The sequence below is a fragment of the Panthera pardus genome, unplaced genomic scaffold, assembly GCF_024362965.1.
Source record: "Panthera pardus isolate Hobbes unplaced genomic scaffold, ASM2436296v1 HiC_scaffold_7, whole genome shotgun sequence".
Lineage (NCBI taxonomy): Eukaryota > Metazoa > Chordata > Mammalia > Carnivora > Felidae > Panthera > Panthera pardus.
The window spans coordinates 80,954,164-80,970,738 of record NW_026527002.1 but is presented as its reverse complement, the minus strand read 5'-3'; the positions used below and the strand labels follow the sequence as shown (position 1 = coordinate 80,970,738).

At 66.8% G+C, this 16,575-nt stretch overlaps 1 protein-coding gene across 12 annotated transcripts in view; it reads right to left on the bottom strand.

Annotated features, from left to right (window-relative positions):
- ADGRB1 (adhesion G protein-coupled receptor B1) overlaps positions 1 to 16,575 on the bottom strand; it is an 81,468-nt gene that overhangs the window by 38,030 nt on the left and 26,863 nt on the right. For all 12 annotated transcript variants that reach the window (XM_053896068.1, XM_053896069.1, XM_053896067.1 and 9 more), the window contains exons 7-17: positions 16,242 to 16,406; positions 15,800 to 15,964; positions 15,500 to 15,601; positions 14,172 to 14,278; positions 13,766 to 13,960; positions 13,552 to 13,620; positions 12,760 to 12,868; positions 11,501 to 11,644; positions 10,919 to 10,994; positions 10,695 to 10,797; positions 9,857 to 9,900 (exon numbers count right to left, since the gene is read on the bottom strand). In XM_053896068.1, coding sequence (XP_053752043.1) covers positions 9,857 to 9,900; positions 10,695 to 10,797; positions 10,919 to 10,994; positions 11,501 to 11,644; positions 12,760 to 12,868; positions 13,552 to 13,620; positions 13,766 to 13,960; positions 14,172 to 14,278; positions 15,500 to 15,601; positions 15,800 to 15,964; positions 16,242 to 16,406 — 1,279 coding nt within the window. The remainder of the gene's footprint in view (positions 1 to 9,856; positions 9,901 to 10,694; positions 10,798 to 10,918; positions 10,995 to 11,500; positions 11,645 to 12,759; positions 12,869 to 13,551; positions 13,621 to 13,765; positions 13,961 to 14,171; positions 14,279 to 15,499; positions 15,602 to 15,799; positions 15,965 to 16,241; positions 16,407 to 16,575) is intronic.

Below are 16,575 nucleotides of genomic sequence, written 5' to 3'. Positions count from 1 at the left end.
ACATGTCCTCCCGTCCCCTGGCTGACTCACTTGGTCCTCCAGGAGTCCCCAGAGCCCCTGCTGCCTCTGGGAGGTCTCCATGAGCGCCCCCGCCCCTTCCGTGCCCAGCCCCTGTCTGCTGCCAGCTTGTGGGAACCAGCAGGGTTGGCTGAATCTGCTGCCCCGGGGCTTGGCCCACATCAGCCCCATCCTGTCTTGGTTCAGGGCCTGGGAACAACACCCGTGGTCCTGAGGGGACCCCGGTGTCTGTGACCCGTAGACCCAGGGGGATGGACACCCGCCTGACCTGGGTCTTGCTAAGTGAGCCGCCAGGCCCTCAGGCCCGTGCTCCTGCCTGTGGGGCCGCCTCTCCTGGTGCTGACAGCGTCTGGGCCTCGTGGCTACAGCACCCGTGGCCGCTCTGGTTCCTCACGACGCCTGGTGCCGGCCTCCCTGCTCCCTCCTGGCGCAGCGGGCCCGCCTGCCCCGGAAACGCGGCTCTCCCCACGGTCTGGACTCTCGTCCTCACCCCCTCCACCCACCCAGGCGACCAGGGTCCCCGGAGAGGCCGGGACCCTGGGCTCCCCAGCCCTGCAAGAAAGTGATCGGGCCTCAGAGGCCAGGCTCTGTTCCCCAGAGCGCCGACCCCGTTCCCCTCCCTGGCCCCTCCCAGGTCGGAGACCGCCACCCTAGAGGTCCTACCTGAGCCTGTCGCTTCCCTCAGAACTTTCCCTGGTGCTCATCCAGCCAAGCCGTCCATCATGTCACCTGCCCCTGCCAACCGAGGGGCCACTGCCCTGACACCCAGCCCCGCTCATGCTCCAACCACGGGCTCCTTCGCTGGTCATTCGGGAAGCGTCTCCCCAGCCTGTGTGTGCGGGCCCTGAGCTGAGTGTCCCCTGACTGCGACAGATCCCAAACCCGGCCACCCGCCACAGCCAGCCCCGGTCACCTCCAAGATGCCCTCACCGCTGCCCCCACCCTACGGTACCAGCAACATCGCCACGTCACCACCACGTCGCCGCCACGCTATTTCCAGCCACGCCATCCACGTGCATGGGGCCGCCACCGCCGTGGGGCACAAGAATGACGCCATCACACGGCCACCGGGGCCATCGCCACCGCCAGCAGCAGCATCGAAGCCGTGGATGCCACCGTATCTGTCCCCTCCGCGACAGCGTCAGTCCCGCCACACCCGCGACCGCCGGCCGTCCAGCCCCCGCGGCCACCGTCACCACCCGCCGCCCACAGCCGCACCACCAAGAGCGCACTCGTCACCACCACGGTCACCGCGCGGCTGTGCCCGCACGGTCCCCGGTGTCACCTCCACCGTTAGCATCACCAGCACGCCCGCCATCACCGCCTCAGAACCAGCCGCACGACTAGCACCAAGAGGGACGCTGGCTCGCCACCCCCCGTCACCGACGCGCAACGGCGTCTCCTCGGCACCCGCCGCATCCGGGGCGCTGCGGAGGCGGAACCCTCACGTCCCGCCAGCCAGGACAGAGCGCGCGAAGGCGGCCAACCCCGGGCCCCACGCCGTCGCCGGGGCCTGCCCCTGACCCCACCTTCCAGGGAATCACCTGACTCCCAAAGGCCCGTGATTCAGGCCACCTCACGGCCGTCCCACCACCCCCACTTCTAAGGGCCTCTGCAGCGAGGCGTAGAAAGGAGGGCGGACAGCCACGGCCCCTGGCCGACCACCTGGGAGTCCTTCCCGGGCCTGCCCCGCATGTGGCCGGCCCACGGGCAGGCGAGCAGGCAGTCACCGCCCCCCAGGGCCACCAGCAGGGGCAAGAGGCCGGGGCCCCCCGGGAAGTGGGACTAAGACCTTTCTGCCACAGAAAACGAACAGTTGCGCCCCGGCAGAGGGAAGCAAGTGTCTCACGGGAGGAAGGTCACCTCCCAAGTCCACCCCATGGCACGGACGCCTGCCTCAGTTCCTTTGCACGTGCTGCACCGGGGCCCAGAGAGCCTCTGCCACCCGCCTCCGGGTTTTGCGCCCAGCCCAGGAGCCCCCTACCGGGAAGCCTGTCCCCCACCGGTTTGGCCCCTCGCCCCGGCCCCCCCCCCCCGAGGGCACGTGCTGTCCCCACAGGGCACCGTGCCAGCTAGTGACACTAGCCCCCTGGAGTAGGCTAAGGATGGCACCTACTCACCGGTTATTTCCCGGCCCCACAATCTGTGCTCGACACACATCACCTCGCTTCAGAGCTGTAGCAACCCGTTTACAGATGTGGAAACTGAGGCTCAAGGAGACGAAAGGCTCGTCCACGGCGACCCCATTAGTAAGAAATGGGGCCGAGATTTGAGTCCAAGCTGCGGCAGATCAGACGCCTGCCCCCTGCCCCCCGTTAGCTGCTGTGTCGTGGTAGGACCCTGGTGGGCACCCCAGACACGTGGGCGTGGGCAGGGATGGATGCCCACGCAGGGCAGCCGGTGGTGTGGGTGGGCCTGGGAGGCCGTGGAGAGCGGGGCTCCCAGGAGGAGGAAGGAGACTGGGCTCCAGCGGGAGGCGGCAGGATGGGGTCTGGGCAGCGGGCAGCCCCCAACCCTGACCCCTCCCCCGGGGAGGATGATGTGGGGCCGCAGGGCTAGTGGGGTGAGCCTCACTGTGAATGCAGAGTCTCGGCAGGGCACGCGTGGAGGGACAGAGGGACGGATGAACGGAGCCCCGCTAGGAGCACCCTAGAGCAACTGTGTGCTCCTCAGGCCCAGGCCCTCCCCAGAGCCCCCTGCTCTGTCCCCACACGCGCCCCTTCCTGCGCCAGCATGGCCCCACAAGGCAGCTCCCCTTTCACCCCGAGGCACCCGCCCCTCCAGCCCAGGGTCCTAGCGCCAGCACGGCTTCCTGTGGGCCCACCCCCTCCTCCCCGAGGGTGACTCCGGGCCCCTTTTCCTCACTCCCCACCTGCCCCCAAGGAAGGGCCTGGCACGGGCTCACGGAGCAGGGCCTGTGGGGTGGGGGTGCTGAGGGAAACGGCCCCGCCTGGTCCCGGGCCCCTCTTCCAAGGCCTCTGGCTGCTCGGTCACGTGACCAGGGACAGGCAAGGTGGTTGACTCAATCTGCACCCACAGCCGCCCTATCTCCCACCCCTACAGGCCTCCCACCCCAGCCAGCCACGTGCCACCCAGTGTGACCCCACTCTACCAGGCAGATCCCGTGAGCCCCGGGGCCTGCCCTCCCTGACTTGCCACCTTGGCCCCCCTCCCCTTCGCTACGCTCACCGGGCCGCCTGCGGGTGTGGAGACGCTAGACGACGGACAAAGGGGGACCCGGTCACAGCTGGACACAGCCCGGCAGGAGGCTCGCGGGCCCTGACCCTTCTTCCAGGAAAGGCCCCCACCCCCAGATGCCCCCTCCACGCCAACGCCCGCGGGTCCTCGAGCACGTGTCTGCCACCCCCACGGTGCCCCCGGCAGGTTCCGCCCCTTCCCCTGCGGAAGCCCCTCTCCAGACACGCCTCACCAGCACTGTCACCGGCCGAGCAGCAGCTGGCAGTGCTTTTCCTCGCAGAGAAAGAAAGGAGAGCAGGGGAGGGGGCTGGGGGAGGGGGCGGGCCAGGGGAGGGCTGGGGCCAGGGCCAGCTCTGGGCCTCCACTGGCAGTTTCCACCCTCTGCCGTCGCCTGGGAGGCGCCTGGTGGGGGCTGGGGGCTGGTGGGCGCTGATCTTGTCCATCGCACGGTCAAGGCAACTGAGGCCGGGGCTTGCGTGGCCAGTGTGAGCAGAGCCAGGGATTCCTGAGCTGGAGGGAGGGGCCATCCTGACCAGCCAGCCGTGGCTATTGGACCCCCACAGACCCCCAGTCGTTGGGACAAGCAGGTCCAAGAGGACCCCCAGTGGGGACAACTTGGAGCCGTGTCAAGGGCAAGCTCAGGTCCTTTGACCCTGCCCTCCCGGGAGGGCCCCTCTCACCCCATATGTGAGAGTGGGATGGGGGTGGGCTCACCCGGGTGGATATCCTATTGGGTGGGTGCTACGGGGGCACCTTGATGGCAGGACATTGTCACCGAAGTCAGACCACGCTGGGCAGATTGGATGCAGGAAAGATGTGTTCAGGGAATGAATGAGTGAATGAATGAATGAATGAATGAATGAATGAATGAATGGACAAATTTCCAGTCCCCTGAGGATGAGGGGACCCCCTTCAATGGGGCACATGCCAGCAGCCTCCTCTGTTCACCTCCTGAGGATCCCTGGCAGGGGAAACTCTTGGGCAGCAGAGGAGACCCTGCCCTGGGGCGGGGCCCACATCCTGCAAGGGGAGAGGCAACCAGGAAGCGGGAGCTCGGGGACCCTCGGACTTGCTGCTAACTGGGGTCTGAGCTGGGAAGTGGTGGACAGGAGTGCGGGTGTAGGAAAATGGGCGGGAAGGTCTCTGAGCCTCTCAGAGCAGGCGGCGTTTGAGGCAAAAGCAGAGCTGGGCACAGATGGGCTGAGAGTCCCGGCTGCCTCGAGGGGGGGGCCGTGAGGGGGCCCGTGGGGTGCAGAGCAGTGGCTGGGGCAGCCGGGCTGTGAGCCGGGGTGCAGGACACTGGAGCTGTCGGTGGGCCACGACCTGGGGACCTGTCCGCCCCCTCCAGCTCCCGGCCCTGCAAGGAGACTCAGCAGCCCCTTCGGGAGAGGGCAGGCCCACAGGAGGGCCCCGCCAGCCCCCTACCCCCCAAGAACAAAGTCGGGGGAGACTCAGAGGAGGGAAGGGCACTGGGGAAGGGGCTGGGCAGAGTCCAGGGCTGTGGAGGGTGGGTGGTTTTGCCATCCCCTCCCATCTCCCCCCTGCCTGCCTCCTCTGCTCCCATCAGAAACCAGCCTTCGTGGGAGGAATCCATCTGGGAACCAGCCGCTGACAACGACCCGGGGGCCCTGCCAACTCTCCCTTCCGCTCGCCCCCCCCCCCCCCCCCGCGGCCTGCCCCTCACTGCTCTCTCCAAGGAAACCAAGGATGGGCGCAAGGCTCTTAAAGGGACCAGGACACACACAGGTGCAGGGACCCCAGGGAAGGGGCCGGGCCCCGGGGCCTGAGTATCCCTGTGTGGCAGGGCCGGGGAGGGGCAGGGGCTGGGGCTGCAGCACAGACCGGCATGGGCCGAGGGGGGGCCCTCGCTTGTCAGACAGCACCCTGGGTCTGCCTCCCCGGCAGACCGAGAGCTTGTGTGCGCAAACGAGGCACATCGGAAGAGCCTGCAGTGGGGTCAGGCTTTAAGACAGGAGCCCCACGGAGCGTGCAGGACGCCGGCCTCTCGGCCAGCCTGTCCCAGTGTCCACCGTGCCGGCTCAGGTGGCAGAGAGTAAGGGTGCCAGGAGCCACTGCACGAGGGAACCCCCAACCCGGTGGGATTCCCAGAGCCTCCAGGGCCGATGTGAGCATGGGTCCCGGAGCTGGGGGCGTGGTGGGGGTGGCCCCCGGCCCTTCCCGAGGCCCCTGTGTGGCAGGCCCCCAGCAGACACCCCCAAACGCTGGCGTCGCAGGAGGAGCCCTCTCGGAGAGCCCCTGCCCCCGGCCGGCACGCTGGGCCTCAGCGTACCACAAGCAGGTCAGGGCAAAGCCCACGTTCTCCGAGGATCCCACCAGCTCTGACTCTCCCGCTCTAAGTCAGCGACGGCCGAGGAGGACAGCGGCAGCTGGCTCAGGAGCACAGGCCCCAGGTCCCAGGAGGTGCTCCGGGCCTTCGCGAGCCCCCATCACCCCCCGGCCCGCCCATCCCGCGCTCATCGGAGTCCTGAACGGAGCTCTGCGAGAACCGCTCTCTCTCCCTAACACACCCACTCCGCAGGCCCTCGCTGCTGCCGGGGCCAGGCCGGCGGAGGGCTGCGGGGGACGGCCCCGAGCCACGCTGCCGGCTGAGGTCCCGGAGTGGGCGATCGGGGTCTTTGGCGGGGAGGGCGGGATTCGGCCACATGACTGGGGCTGCTGGGGCAAGGGGGACTCCAGGGGTCGGTCAGGGCCCATGTTTACAGAGACGTCAGGCGTGGGCGTCGAGCCTTCGTGTGGAAGTGTGTGTAGCTGGGGGCGAGGCAGGTGGAGCGTCTGTACTGTGGGTGGAACCCTCTGACTCATTTTTTCTAAGACAAGCGAGTCACATGGTCAACTGTCGCATGTGTCTGGAGGAGGCGGTGGCCCTGCAAGCACATGACACACGTTTTGTTATATGTGCACAGGCATGAGTGATTTCAGATAAGACACAGGGGCAGGGCTCAGAGCGACCAGGGTCAGGGCTCAGCACGCGAGCAGGGTTAGGGCTCAGAGGGTGACCGGAATCAGGGCCTGGAGTGTGACCAGGGCCCAGGGCTCAGAGTGTGACCAGGGTCAGGGCTCAGAGGGTGACCAGGGGTCAGGGTTCAGAATGACCAGGGTTAGGGCTCAGAGCGACCAGGGTCAGGGCTCAGCACGTGAGCAGGGTCAGGGCTCGGAGTGTGACCAGGGTCAAGGCTCAGTGTTTGATGAAAGTCAGGGCTCAGCAGGTGACCCGTGTTAAGGCTCCATCTGTGATCAGGGCCGGGCTCAGTCTTGGATCGAGAAATCACTCTCTCTCAGCTGTGGCCACTGGCTCCCTCTCCCCCAGGCCCCCACCCACAATCCTGCAGATGCCTGGCACTCTTTCTCATCCCGCCTGCACACACAGGTCCACGCCGGCACAGACTCAATTCCTGGGCACACGGGTGGAAGCAGACCGGGGCCCCTGCCCCTGGACCCTGTTTCAGGTCACCTAGGAAAACCTGGGCTCTCGCGAGCCCACTCACGTGGTGAGGAGCCGCCCACCCGACATGGAAGGAGAAGGTGTCCGGGGCAGAGCAGAGGGGGACCCGGGGGACAGAGCCAGCTCCCTCCAACCCCCACCCCCCAGCCTCTGACCCTCCCCCGTGGGCCCCGGCTGCCCAGTCCTGGATCAGATGCCTCAGCTCCCCACCCCGAGCCTTCAGCTGAGTCACGGGCCTCTAGGAGGCTCGGCTTCCTCAGAGGTGACAGGCACCGTCACCCAGGGCTCCCAGGGCCGTGCCCAGGACCAAACAGGGAGCCGTGTGCAAATGCCGTCCTTGGGTCCCTGGGTCCCCGGGCACAGATGTGATCCCAAGCATCCAGAGGTGACCAGGGATGGGTGGGGCATGTTGGAGGAGTGGGCAGGCACCCCCACAGCTGAAGGAGGACGGGCAGGTGGAGTTCACGGCCAGAGTGAGAAGTGGGGACCTGGCCACAGTGCTCTCCCCGCTCCCACCCAGCTCCTACCCGTGAGCGGGCAGACTCTGGCCACAGGATGGGAAGCCGGGGCTCCGGGAGGCGGGGGGGGGTCTGCCCCAGGCCGCACAGCCACACGGTCCTCCTTGGCTGCACGAGGGCCCCCGGGACAGTGAACTGGACATACTCTGGGCTGGCCTGACCTCCCACAGCCTGCTGTCCAGGAAGGGCGAAGGGGATGAATCCCACCAGTCTGGAAAGTAATTTACTTCCCAGAGCTTAAAACTGTCCAGGGACTGGACGCCAAGGAAACAATCAGAAATGTGGGTGCAGCTGTCCGAGAGGGTGCGGTGTTTGTCCGGAGAAAGCGGGAGGCCCCTCCAGCGGGGGTCAGTCAGGTGCCCCGGGGGCTGCAGGTGGCCTCTCAACAGCCCCTGGGGAGCAGGCTTCTAGCTGTGGGCAGGGGCCAGGCGCCATGGACTTGAAGTCACAGCACAACCCCGCCGCCTGCAGACGTAAGGCTCTGGGGGCTGGGGGGGGGGCGCAGGCCTGTGGGCCCCACCTCAGTCCAGTCAGACACAAGAGGCTGTGCTGCTTGTAAAACTCGAGAAAAGCAGTGGGACAATGACCAGAGCCAGAGTGCCAACTCGCCAGGGCTACAGGTGACCCAGCCCCCACTCAGGCCTGTCCCCACGCCCCAGGCCCAGGGCAGGAAAGGCCGGTGACGTCTGCGGAGTGGCCCTGCACGCCCCCAGAGCAGAGACCTTGCACGGCCTGTCCCTTTTGCCAAAATGCCTCTCTCCAGGCACCCACATGCACATGCTGTGTCAGGCCTCTGCTCAAACATCATCTCCTCAGAGAGGCTTCCCCACCTGCCACCAGATCCGTCTGGCTTTGCTCCTTGGCATGTGGCATGACCTGACATTTTCATAGGAATCGATACATTCCTGCATTGCCGCCCGTCCTCATTGGAGACAGGACAAGAGGACAAGGCTGAGGATACAGCAGTGTCTTTTCCATGGTCAGTAATCACTGGAGGATGGATGGGTGGATAGGTGGATGGATAGGGATAGATAGATGGGGATAGTTGGATGGAGGGATGGATGGATGGATGGATGGTGGATGGATAGATGGATGGATGGATTGATAGGGTGGATGGCTGGCTGGATGGATGGGGATAGATGGGTGGGTGGGTGGATGGATAGATAGATGGCAGTGGATGGATGGATGGATGGATGGATAGATAGATTCGGATGGATGGATGGGTGGACGGATGGATGGGGCTGGCTGGATGGATGGATGGATGGATAGGTGGATGGGTGGATGTGTGGATGGATGGGGATAGATGGGTGGGTGGGTGGATGGATAGATAGATGGCGATGGATGGATGGATGGATGGATGGATGGATGGATGGATGGATAGGTGGATGGGTGGATGTGTGGATGGATGGATGGATGGATGGATGGGGTGGATGGATGGATGGTGGATGGGTGGATGGGTGGATGGATGGATGGGGATAGATGGGTGGGTGGGTGGGTGGATGGATAGATAGATGGCAGTGGATGGATGGATGGATGGATGGATAGATTGGGATGGATGGATGGATGGATGGATGGATGGATGGATGGGGATGGATGGGTGGATGGATGGATGGGGCTAGCTGGATGGATGGATGGATGGATGGATGGATGGATGGATGGATGGGGTGGATGGATGGATGCTGGATGGATAGATGGATGGATGGATTGATAGGGGTGGATGGATGGATGGATGGATGGGGATAGATGGGTGGGTGCGTGGATGGATAGATAGATGGCAGTGGATGGATGGATGGATGGATGGATGGATGGATGAATGGTGCATGGATAGATGGATGGATGGATTGATACGGGTGGATGGATGGATGGATGGATGGATGGTGATACCATCTCGACAACTTCCATAGTTCCTGACACAAGCACTGCCACAAACTGGCACCACCCTGTCTGTTTTCCAGCCACCTGCTCTTCCTGGCCACACCTCATGTGCCACCTGTACCTTCCAAATTCCATGTTTTTGCTCAAGTTATGCTTCTGCGTCCCCTCCTCTGCCAGGCAAACCTGTCTTACTTTAGTGTCAGCTCCTCCGGGAGGCTTCCTGACCTCCCAGGACACACATTTATCACCACACCGCCCAGAGCACAAGGGATCACCGCACATACCCCCAGGCGCAGGGGACCAGGCTGCACACACTCATGCTCCTGGCCGGCCTAGGGCAGGGGTGCAGGGGAGCCTAAGAGAAGGTGGTGCCAGGGCTGAGAGAGGCGGGTGGTGGCGGTGTCATCCAACTTCCTGACCATACCCTCCCCAGCAGGGGAGGCCTAGCTGCCCCCAGGCTCACCTGGCCCACCGGGATCCAGCCACCAAGCTCTCTCCCGCACCATGTGCCCCCAGTTCTGACCCTCCTCTGGAGGCTGCTCCCTCTCTGGGGCCTTTGCACAAACTCTTCCCCGGGAGGGCTGGGAGGCAGGCTGGGGTGGGGGGCTCCAAGCTGCCTCAGAGCCAGACCTGGGCAGTGGGGGATCATTCAAGACAGACGGACGGGAGGACACGGCCTCCAACCTGAAACCGCAGCCCTCCCCTGCGGGTCAGCGCCCACCCCCCCCCCCGCCCCGGTCCACCCTGGAGGCCCCCCCAGGCCACAACGTCCACGTGAACTTACACATCTGTCTCGTCCCACAGGATACAGGTCTGGTTGGTGGTGCCCTGGGGGAGAGAGAGGAGTCAGGGTCATGTGCCCACCCTCCAGGCCCCACCCAAGGTCACGGCTGGGACCCACCCCAGGCATGGTAGGCGGGTGCTGGGACTGTGCGATTGCCCCAAGAGGTGGAGTTTGAGGAGGAGGACACTGAGGCCCAGAGTGGGGAAGGGACTGGCCCGGCCCCCAAGCCCAGCTGCATGGCCTTGAGCAGCTCTTGTCCCCTCTCTGAGCAGCTCCCGGCAGCAATGGCTGCGGTCCGTGTCTGGGTGCCCAGGCGGCCAGCCCAGCTTAATACAAATGGTGGAAGAGGGAGACCCCTTCCCAGGGGCCCTGAGGGGTAAGCGAGCAGGAATGAGCAAACGCGCCTGTCCTGCGGGCCTGGCGTGCCAGCACTGGGACCACGGAGGTGAGAGCGGCAGGGTCCGGGGCCCTCGTGAGGGGTGGTGCGCTCTAAGCACTGGTGGTAATTGCTCGGTTCTCAGCCAAGCCTCTAGCTCACATCTGATAAGGGAGAGAGCCCAGGCACAGAGAGGTTGAGCAACTTGCCCAAGGCCACACAGTGGGAAAGAGCAGGGCTGCAGGAGAGGACTGAAACCTGTCTCCCACACAAGCTCGCTGTGTGAGCCTGGGCAAATCGCTATACGTCTCTGAGCAGCAGTTTCTCCTCCCTCGTTCAGGGATCAAAGCGGCTCTCCCGTGAGGCGGACAGGAGACCCAAGGAGGCCGTGGGATCCCCCTGGGATCAGGTGGGAGGAATCAGGCACGCGTACACAGATGTACACGCGTCAAGGGCACTCACGTTATACACGTGGGCAAACTCGATCTCCAAGGGCGTGAGCAGGGAGCGAGGCGGGGGCTTCACGGTCACCGAGATGACCTTGGAGTTCAGCACAGTCGTGTTCCTGGGGCAGAGCCAGCAGGCCGCGTCAGCGAGCCTTCCCCGAGACCCAGGCCCACCCCGGAACGCCCCCCGCAGGCCCGCACCCCTCGCTCGGCCCATCCCTCCCAGGCTGGGCCCCCCACCTCTGCAGGGCCAGGAAGCTGCCCAGGTTTCTGTAGAGCACGGTGCCCACCACGAACACAGATGAGTCGTCAGCCTCTGGAAGAGGGCGCCGCGGTCACCTCTCCCGGCCGCCCCCGCCTGGACCTTGCTCCGGCGAGGGAAGTGTGTGTCCCCAGGCGGAGGCCCGGGCTCCTGGGTCATGTCCACCCCCATCACGCGCACAGCGCTGCAGTCGGAGAGCTGGGGTGGCTGCCTAGGTCCCTCTAAGTGACCCCCGAGGGCCTGGGGGGGGGGGCGGGCAGGGCGGGCCTCCCGTCCCAGGAGCCAGAGTGGCAGCTGTGCGCCTCCAGGCGGACCCCTCCCCTCCCTGCGGTGAAGGTCCCTGGTCCATTCAGCAAAGGTTGTCTGGGAGCCTCCAAATGCAGGAAGGGCAGGGAGGGCTTCCCGGAGGAGGTGCGACCTCAGGAACACGGAGAGGAAACGACCACTGGCCTGGTCCTTGAGGTGGCAGGCCAGACTCCAGAAGGAACCTCCCGGGGCGGGGGGGGGGGGGGGCGGTGAGTCTCCCGTGAGGGCCCCTCCCGCAGCCTGGGGCCCCTCACCTGCCAGCCCCGTGGAGAAGACACTCTTGGACACGGTGACCCTGTCCTCCGGCACCTTGGCCCAGTCGCCCGTGGCCCGCCAGCCCTTCATGGGGAAGCTGATGTCTGTGGCTCCGCTGGCCGGGAGCTTGTGGATGCTGAGGACTGGGCGGAGGGGACGGCCAGAGACACGGGGACGGACGGACAGAGGCAGAGGCCAGTTACACGATAGGGGCCTTGGCCCTGGGGAGCTCCCGGCTCAGAGCGGGCACCAACAGGGGCAGCTTTCCCGCCTTGTCCGAGCCCTCAGACAGCCCCCACCTCCCGCCCCAGTGGGAGCCCCCCCACCACTGTGAGGACCCAGGCTTGGATGTGGCCCCCAGGGCCCCGGGAGGGGTCGAAGGCGGCTTCTGCAGTCAGGCCTGCAGCCACGAAGGGGTGCCCGGGGGGCCGGGTCCCCTAGGGGCCCCCCTTCTTCCCTGGGAGGCTGGAGCCCGGGTCCCCTCCCTACGGGCTCTACAGGAGGGGTAGGAAGAGACCCCACCTCACAGGGCATCCCTGGGGGCCGCATGGCACACCCGGGACGGGGGTGGGGGGGTCCCGGTGTCTCCAAGTCCCCTTCACCCCGGCCCACTGGTGTCGGCTGGACGCCCGCTCCCCTCACCCCGCACCCCGGGGCCGGGTCGGGGCCCGCGCGGAGCTGCCCTCGGCGGGTGTGGGGTGAAGGGGGAGGGCCTCCGGGGCCAACGGCCTCCGCCACGGCGCCCGGACGCCTGGGCCTTCGCCCACCTCCGGGCCCGTCCCCCGACAGACACCCACCCCCGCGGCCAGTTCACACCTCCGTCCGTGCCTTTGTTCACATGGGGCCCCCTGCCCGCGCGCCCGTGCCCCTCCAGGCCTGGCTACCTGCCTGGGCCCTCCTTCGCCTGTGGGGCCAACTCTGGGGACCAGGGCGTCTTCCCTCCATGAGGACGTGGGGACAGATGGGGCCCACTCTCTGAGTGCGCAGTCCATGGAGTATGGGGTGTGTAGGTATACGAGGTGCGTGGGGGTTGGGGTGCAGAAGGTGTGTGGGCATGTGGATACGAGGCGCGTGCGTGTGAGGCGTGTGGGGTGTGAGGCGCGTAGGGGTGACGACGGGCAGGGCTGCGGCTGCGAGCACAGCTCCCGATACCCCTCAGGCGGTCAGGGGCGCGGGGCCGCCTGCGTGAGGGCCGCAGGGAGGCTGCCGGGCCCGTCCCCGTAGACGAGGGGACGCAGGCGGGAGGGCCGGGGCTCACCCAGGTTGTCTGTGACCTGGTACGCGTCCCGCAAGTCCTTCATGCGGAAGCCGATGACGTCCACAAAGTCCTCCACCAGCCGGAAGAGCTCCTTGGCGTTGGGGCCCATCTGGGGACCGGGGGGGGGGGATGGCGGGGGGCCCAGAGCAAAATGAGGGTGTCCCGGAACACCCCGCGCCCGGCCCGGGTCACACCCTCCCGTCCATTCGCTCCCGCATCGGTGGCCCCCTCTCCGGGGTCCCGGTGCTCCTTTCCCGGTGCCCGGACGCTCCGGACCCGACTCTGGAAGCAGAGCGGGGCGTCCGAGCACCCAGCACCTCTGCACCAGCACCTCTGAGCACCCAGCACTTCTGAGCACCGGCACCGTTCTGTGGAGTGGAACCTTGAGCCCGGGGGAGGGGGCTGCCGTGTTGGCGGGCAGGGGTCCAGCCCGGGGAGACCGGAGGGGTCCCCGGACACCCACGCCCCCCGCGCTGACTACTGTCCCGGGGTCAGTCCAGGAGGAAGGGAGGCTGACCCTGTCCCGGTGGCCCTGACTCGCGCCACGTGGCCCACACGTTTTCCCACGCCCGCCACCGAGCCCACGAGGTGAGCTACCGTCCCCTGGCGGATGGGGAGACGGAAGCTGGGCGGGAATCAGCTTCCTCAAAGTCATGCCGGTGCAGAGGCCGTGCTGGGACGGGAACCCAGGCCACCACCCTCCGCCCCGCTAGCCCGGGCCCCAGGGAGGGAGGAGACACGCCCGTGCCCACCCTGCTGCCGTGACCGCGGGGCCCAGACTGGCATCCGTACCAGCTGGGCCTCCTCCCACTTGTCCCGGTTCTCCTCTGCCAGCAGGTTGCTGATGATCTGCACAAAGTTCTGGAAAGAAGAGGAAGAAGGGCCAGTGAGCCGAGAAAAAGCGCCAGAATGTGGCTCGGCGCGCGAGTGGGGTCGGGGCTCTGCAGGGGGCCAGGTCGGGGCGCTCCCCCTTCGTCCTCCCCGGGGCTGCCCTCGGGGGCCCCACCTGCGCGTCCCCGGGGGTGGGGCTATAGTACGCCCTCCGGAAGATCTCCGTCATGTTCCTCAGGACGTCGATGGTGGAGAGGAGGTCCCCGCTGTAGCTGGTCCCGTCCTGGGAGATCTCCACCAGTGTCTGGATGACCTCGGAGACCCCCTCCCCGGGCAGCCCACGCTGAGCCTTCGCCAGGTGCTCCCGGGTCTGGGGAGATGGAGGGCGGGTGCCACGAGTCTGCAGGATCCGCCCGGGCAGGTACCGAGGACCCCCACGCCCGGGCCCTCTGCAGCCCCCAGCCCGTGGCCCCAGCTGACTCGCGTCCGCGGGGCAAGCCACGGGGGCCACGGGGCCACGTCTGGGGTTAAAGGGCAGCGGAGTGCCGGCCAGGGCAGGAGACCCCAGCGGCCACCCTCACCATCATCTGGATGTTCCGGTAGTCGATGGAGACGCAGCGGATGTAGGTGGGGGGCTCCCAGTAGGCGATGCCTTCCTCGTCCAACTCACAGCGTCGCAGGATGAGGCCTGGAGAGAAGTGGGTCATCTCTGCCTCCAGCGCAGGGGGCCCACCCGCGGCCCCCCGGCACATGCCCCTCCCGCCCCAGAAGCAGGGACTCGCCCACGGCCTTCCACGGAGAGCAGGGCCAGCACGTGGCCCGGCCTCCCTGTTCCTTTCCTTCCACACAGGTAGCAGCGGCTCCTGAAGTCAGGTGCCCGGGACCCCACGTGCACGGGGGCAGAGCGGGGGCGGGGCCTCTCCTGCAGCACCCCCCCAACCCAGAGACCCCGGAGAGCCAATGGCCTGGGTCCCTGCCCAGCGTCACCCGCAGAGCACTAGAGGCCTCGGAAGGCCCTGATGGCCCGTCGACACTGAGGGGGCACCTGGCATCAGTTGTGACCCAGAACTTACTCCCAGGAAGTGGCCAGGGACCTGGGCATGGCTGCGTGTCCAACAGTGATGGCCCCAAAGAACTGTCACGACCCTGTCACCTGGCAGGAGCCACTCACTGGGTGGGAAGGGACCCCTGTCCCACAGCGTGGTGCGGGATCACGAGGGGGAACAAGGTCATGGGGGCAGGCAAAAGGCCAGAGGTCACGCCCCCGGGACTTCTGTGAATTTGCAATAGGCTACCAGTAATGTGCACACGAAACAGGAAGGGGACCCCACCGTCGCCTCCACCGCTGCCCCCGCCCCGTGTGGACCCCTCTACTGCTCGCTTATGACAGCCCTGTAGGGAGAGCCCCAAACACCCTCCTTTTGTAGAGAGAAGAGGGAGGCTCAGAGAGGTCACGGCACTTCCTAACCGTCACACGGCACACAAGGGTATGCAAAGTGCCGCGCTCCTTCAAACAAGAGGGGAAAGACCGCCAACCCCTCAGGGCGCTAAGCCCCTTCCCCTGGGAGCACGCCCCGCTGTTCCACACACCCCCCCAAACCCTCCACAAGAACGCATGGGGGTTAAGGCTGCTGGCTTCCCACGTATTGGCCCAGCAAGCCCAGGGCAAGTGCGGTGACTTCTCTGCGCCTCAGTTTCCCACCCGTAACCGGGCACCTGCGAGGGGCACGATGTGCAGTGGGTGCGGGTGCCGTCTCTGGGTGAGCGCTCCGGACACCGTAGCCGGCGGCGTGGCTCCTGGCCAGGCCATCCTGGCTTCCGTGTGCCAATGGAGCTGCCTGGGCACGGCCTGCAGGGGCCCCTCAGGGCCTCGCGTGTTATCTCTGAGGGTGGGACGGGAGTCCCTCACCTGTGGCATTGCGGGGACACCGGACCGCGGCCACCTCTCCTGCCGGAGTCTCCTTCCAGATCACGGTCCCGAAGTTGTCCTCGTCGCAGATCTCGTGGGGTTCTGCCAGGGGCCGGAGGCAGTGGGTGCGGGAGGGCGCGGGGAGCGGGGCCGTGAGCGGGGGGCAGGCTCACGGAGGGCAAGACCCCTCCGGAACATCTGCCGTCCGGGGTTGTTCCCGGCAAAGCGAAGCCCCAAGCCCGCCCAGTCGCTGGGGTGCCCCTCCCCCAGAGCCCCGCCGCAGGGCAGGAGGACCCTCACCAGGGCACCGCTGGGCACTGCACTGCCGGTACTCATCCTGCGGGCCCTGGCACGCTGCTCCCCCGAAGAACGGACCGGAGCAGAGGCGCTCCCTTCGCTGCGTGCCGCCCCCACACGTCACGCTGCAGCCGCCCCACGATGCCCAGGTCTGCCACTTCCCATCCACTGCAGGGCACGGCCAGGCATGAGGGCACACGGATGGCGACCAGGCGGGGACAGGTCCAGGAGTCACGGGGAACCAGGGGTCCAGAGCAGGAAGCCATGAGGAGAAGAGAAATGGAGACCGAGGGAGCGGAACCGGAGCTCAGCTTGGCGCAGAGGAACACAAGCGCCTCCCGTGTACCAGTCCCCACGGCCACCCCCGTGTCCCACGGACCCCCACGCCCCCGTGGCTCACGCCCTTCAGGCCCCCCACCCGCAGGCCCCGGGGCGGGACCCCGACCTGGGCACTGCTGCAGGAAGCAGTCTCGAGTCTCCACCCAGTGGCCCTGGCACTCGGCGCCCCCGTAGGAAGGCCCGTTGCACTCCCGGGTGCGCTGCTGCCGGCCCTGCGAGCAGCTGGCAGAGCAGGTGCTCCAGCTTGACCACTCGTTCCAGTTTCCGTCCACTGCCCGGCCCGGGGGAGGAAGGGGACAGGAAGCCAGCGTGAATACCCAGGGCCCCACATCCAGCCTGGGCCGCAGGTGTGACTCCGGGGGCCCGCCCGCCACCCCCCCCCCCCCCCCCGCCCAGCCTGGGCCACGGGTAAGAATGCCCCCGTGGTCTCACCCCACACC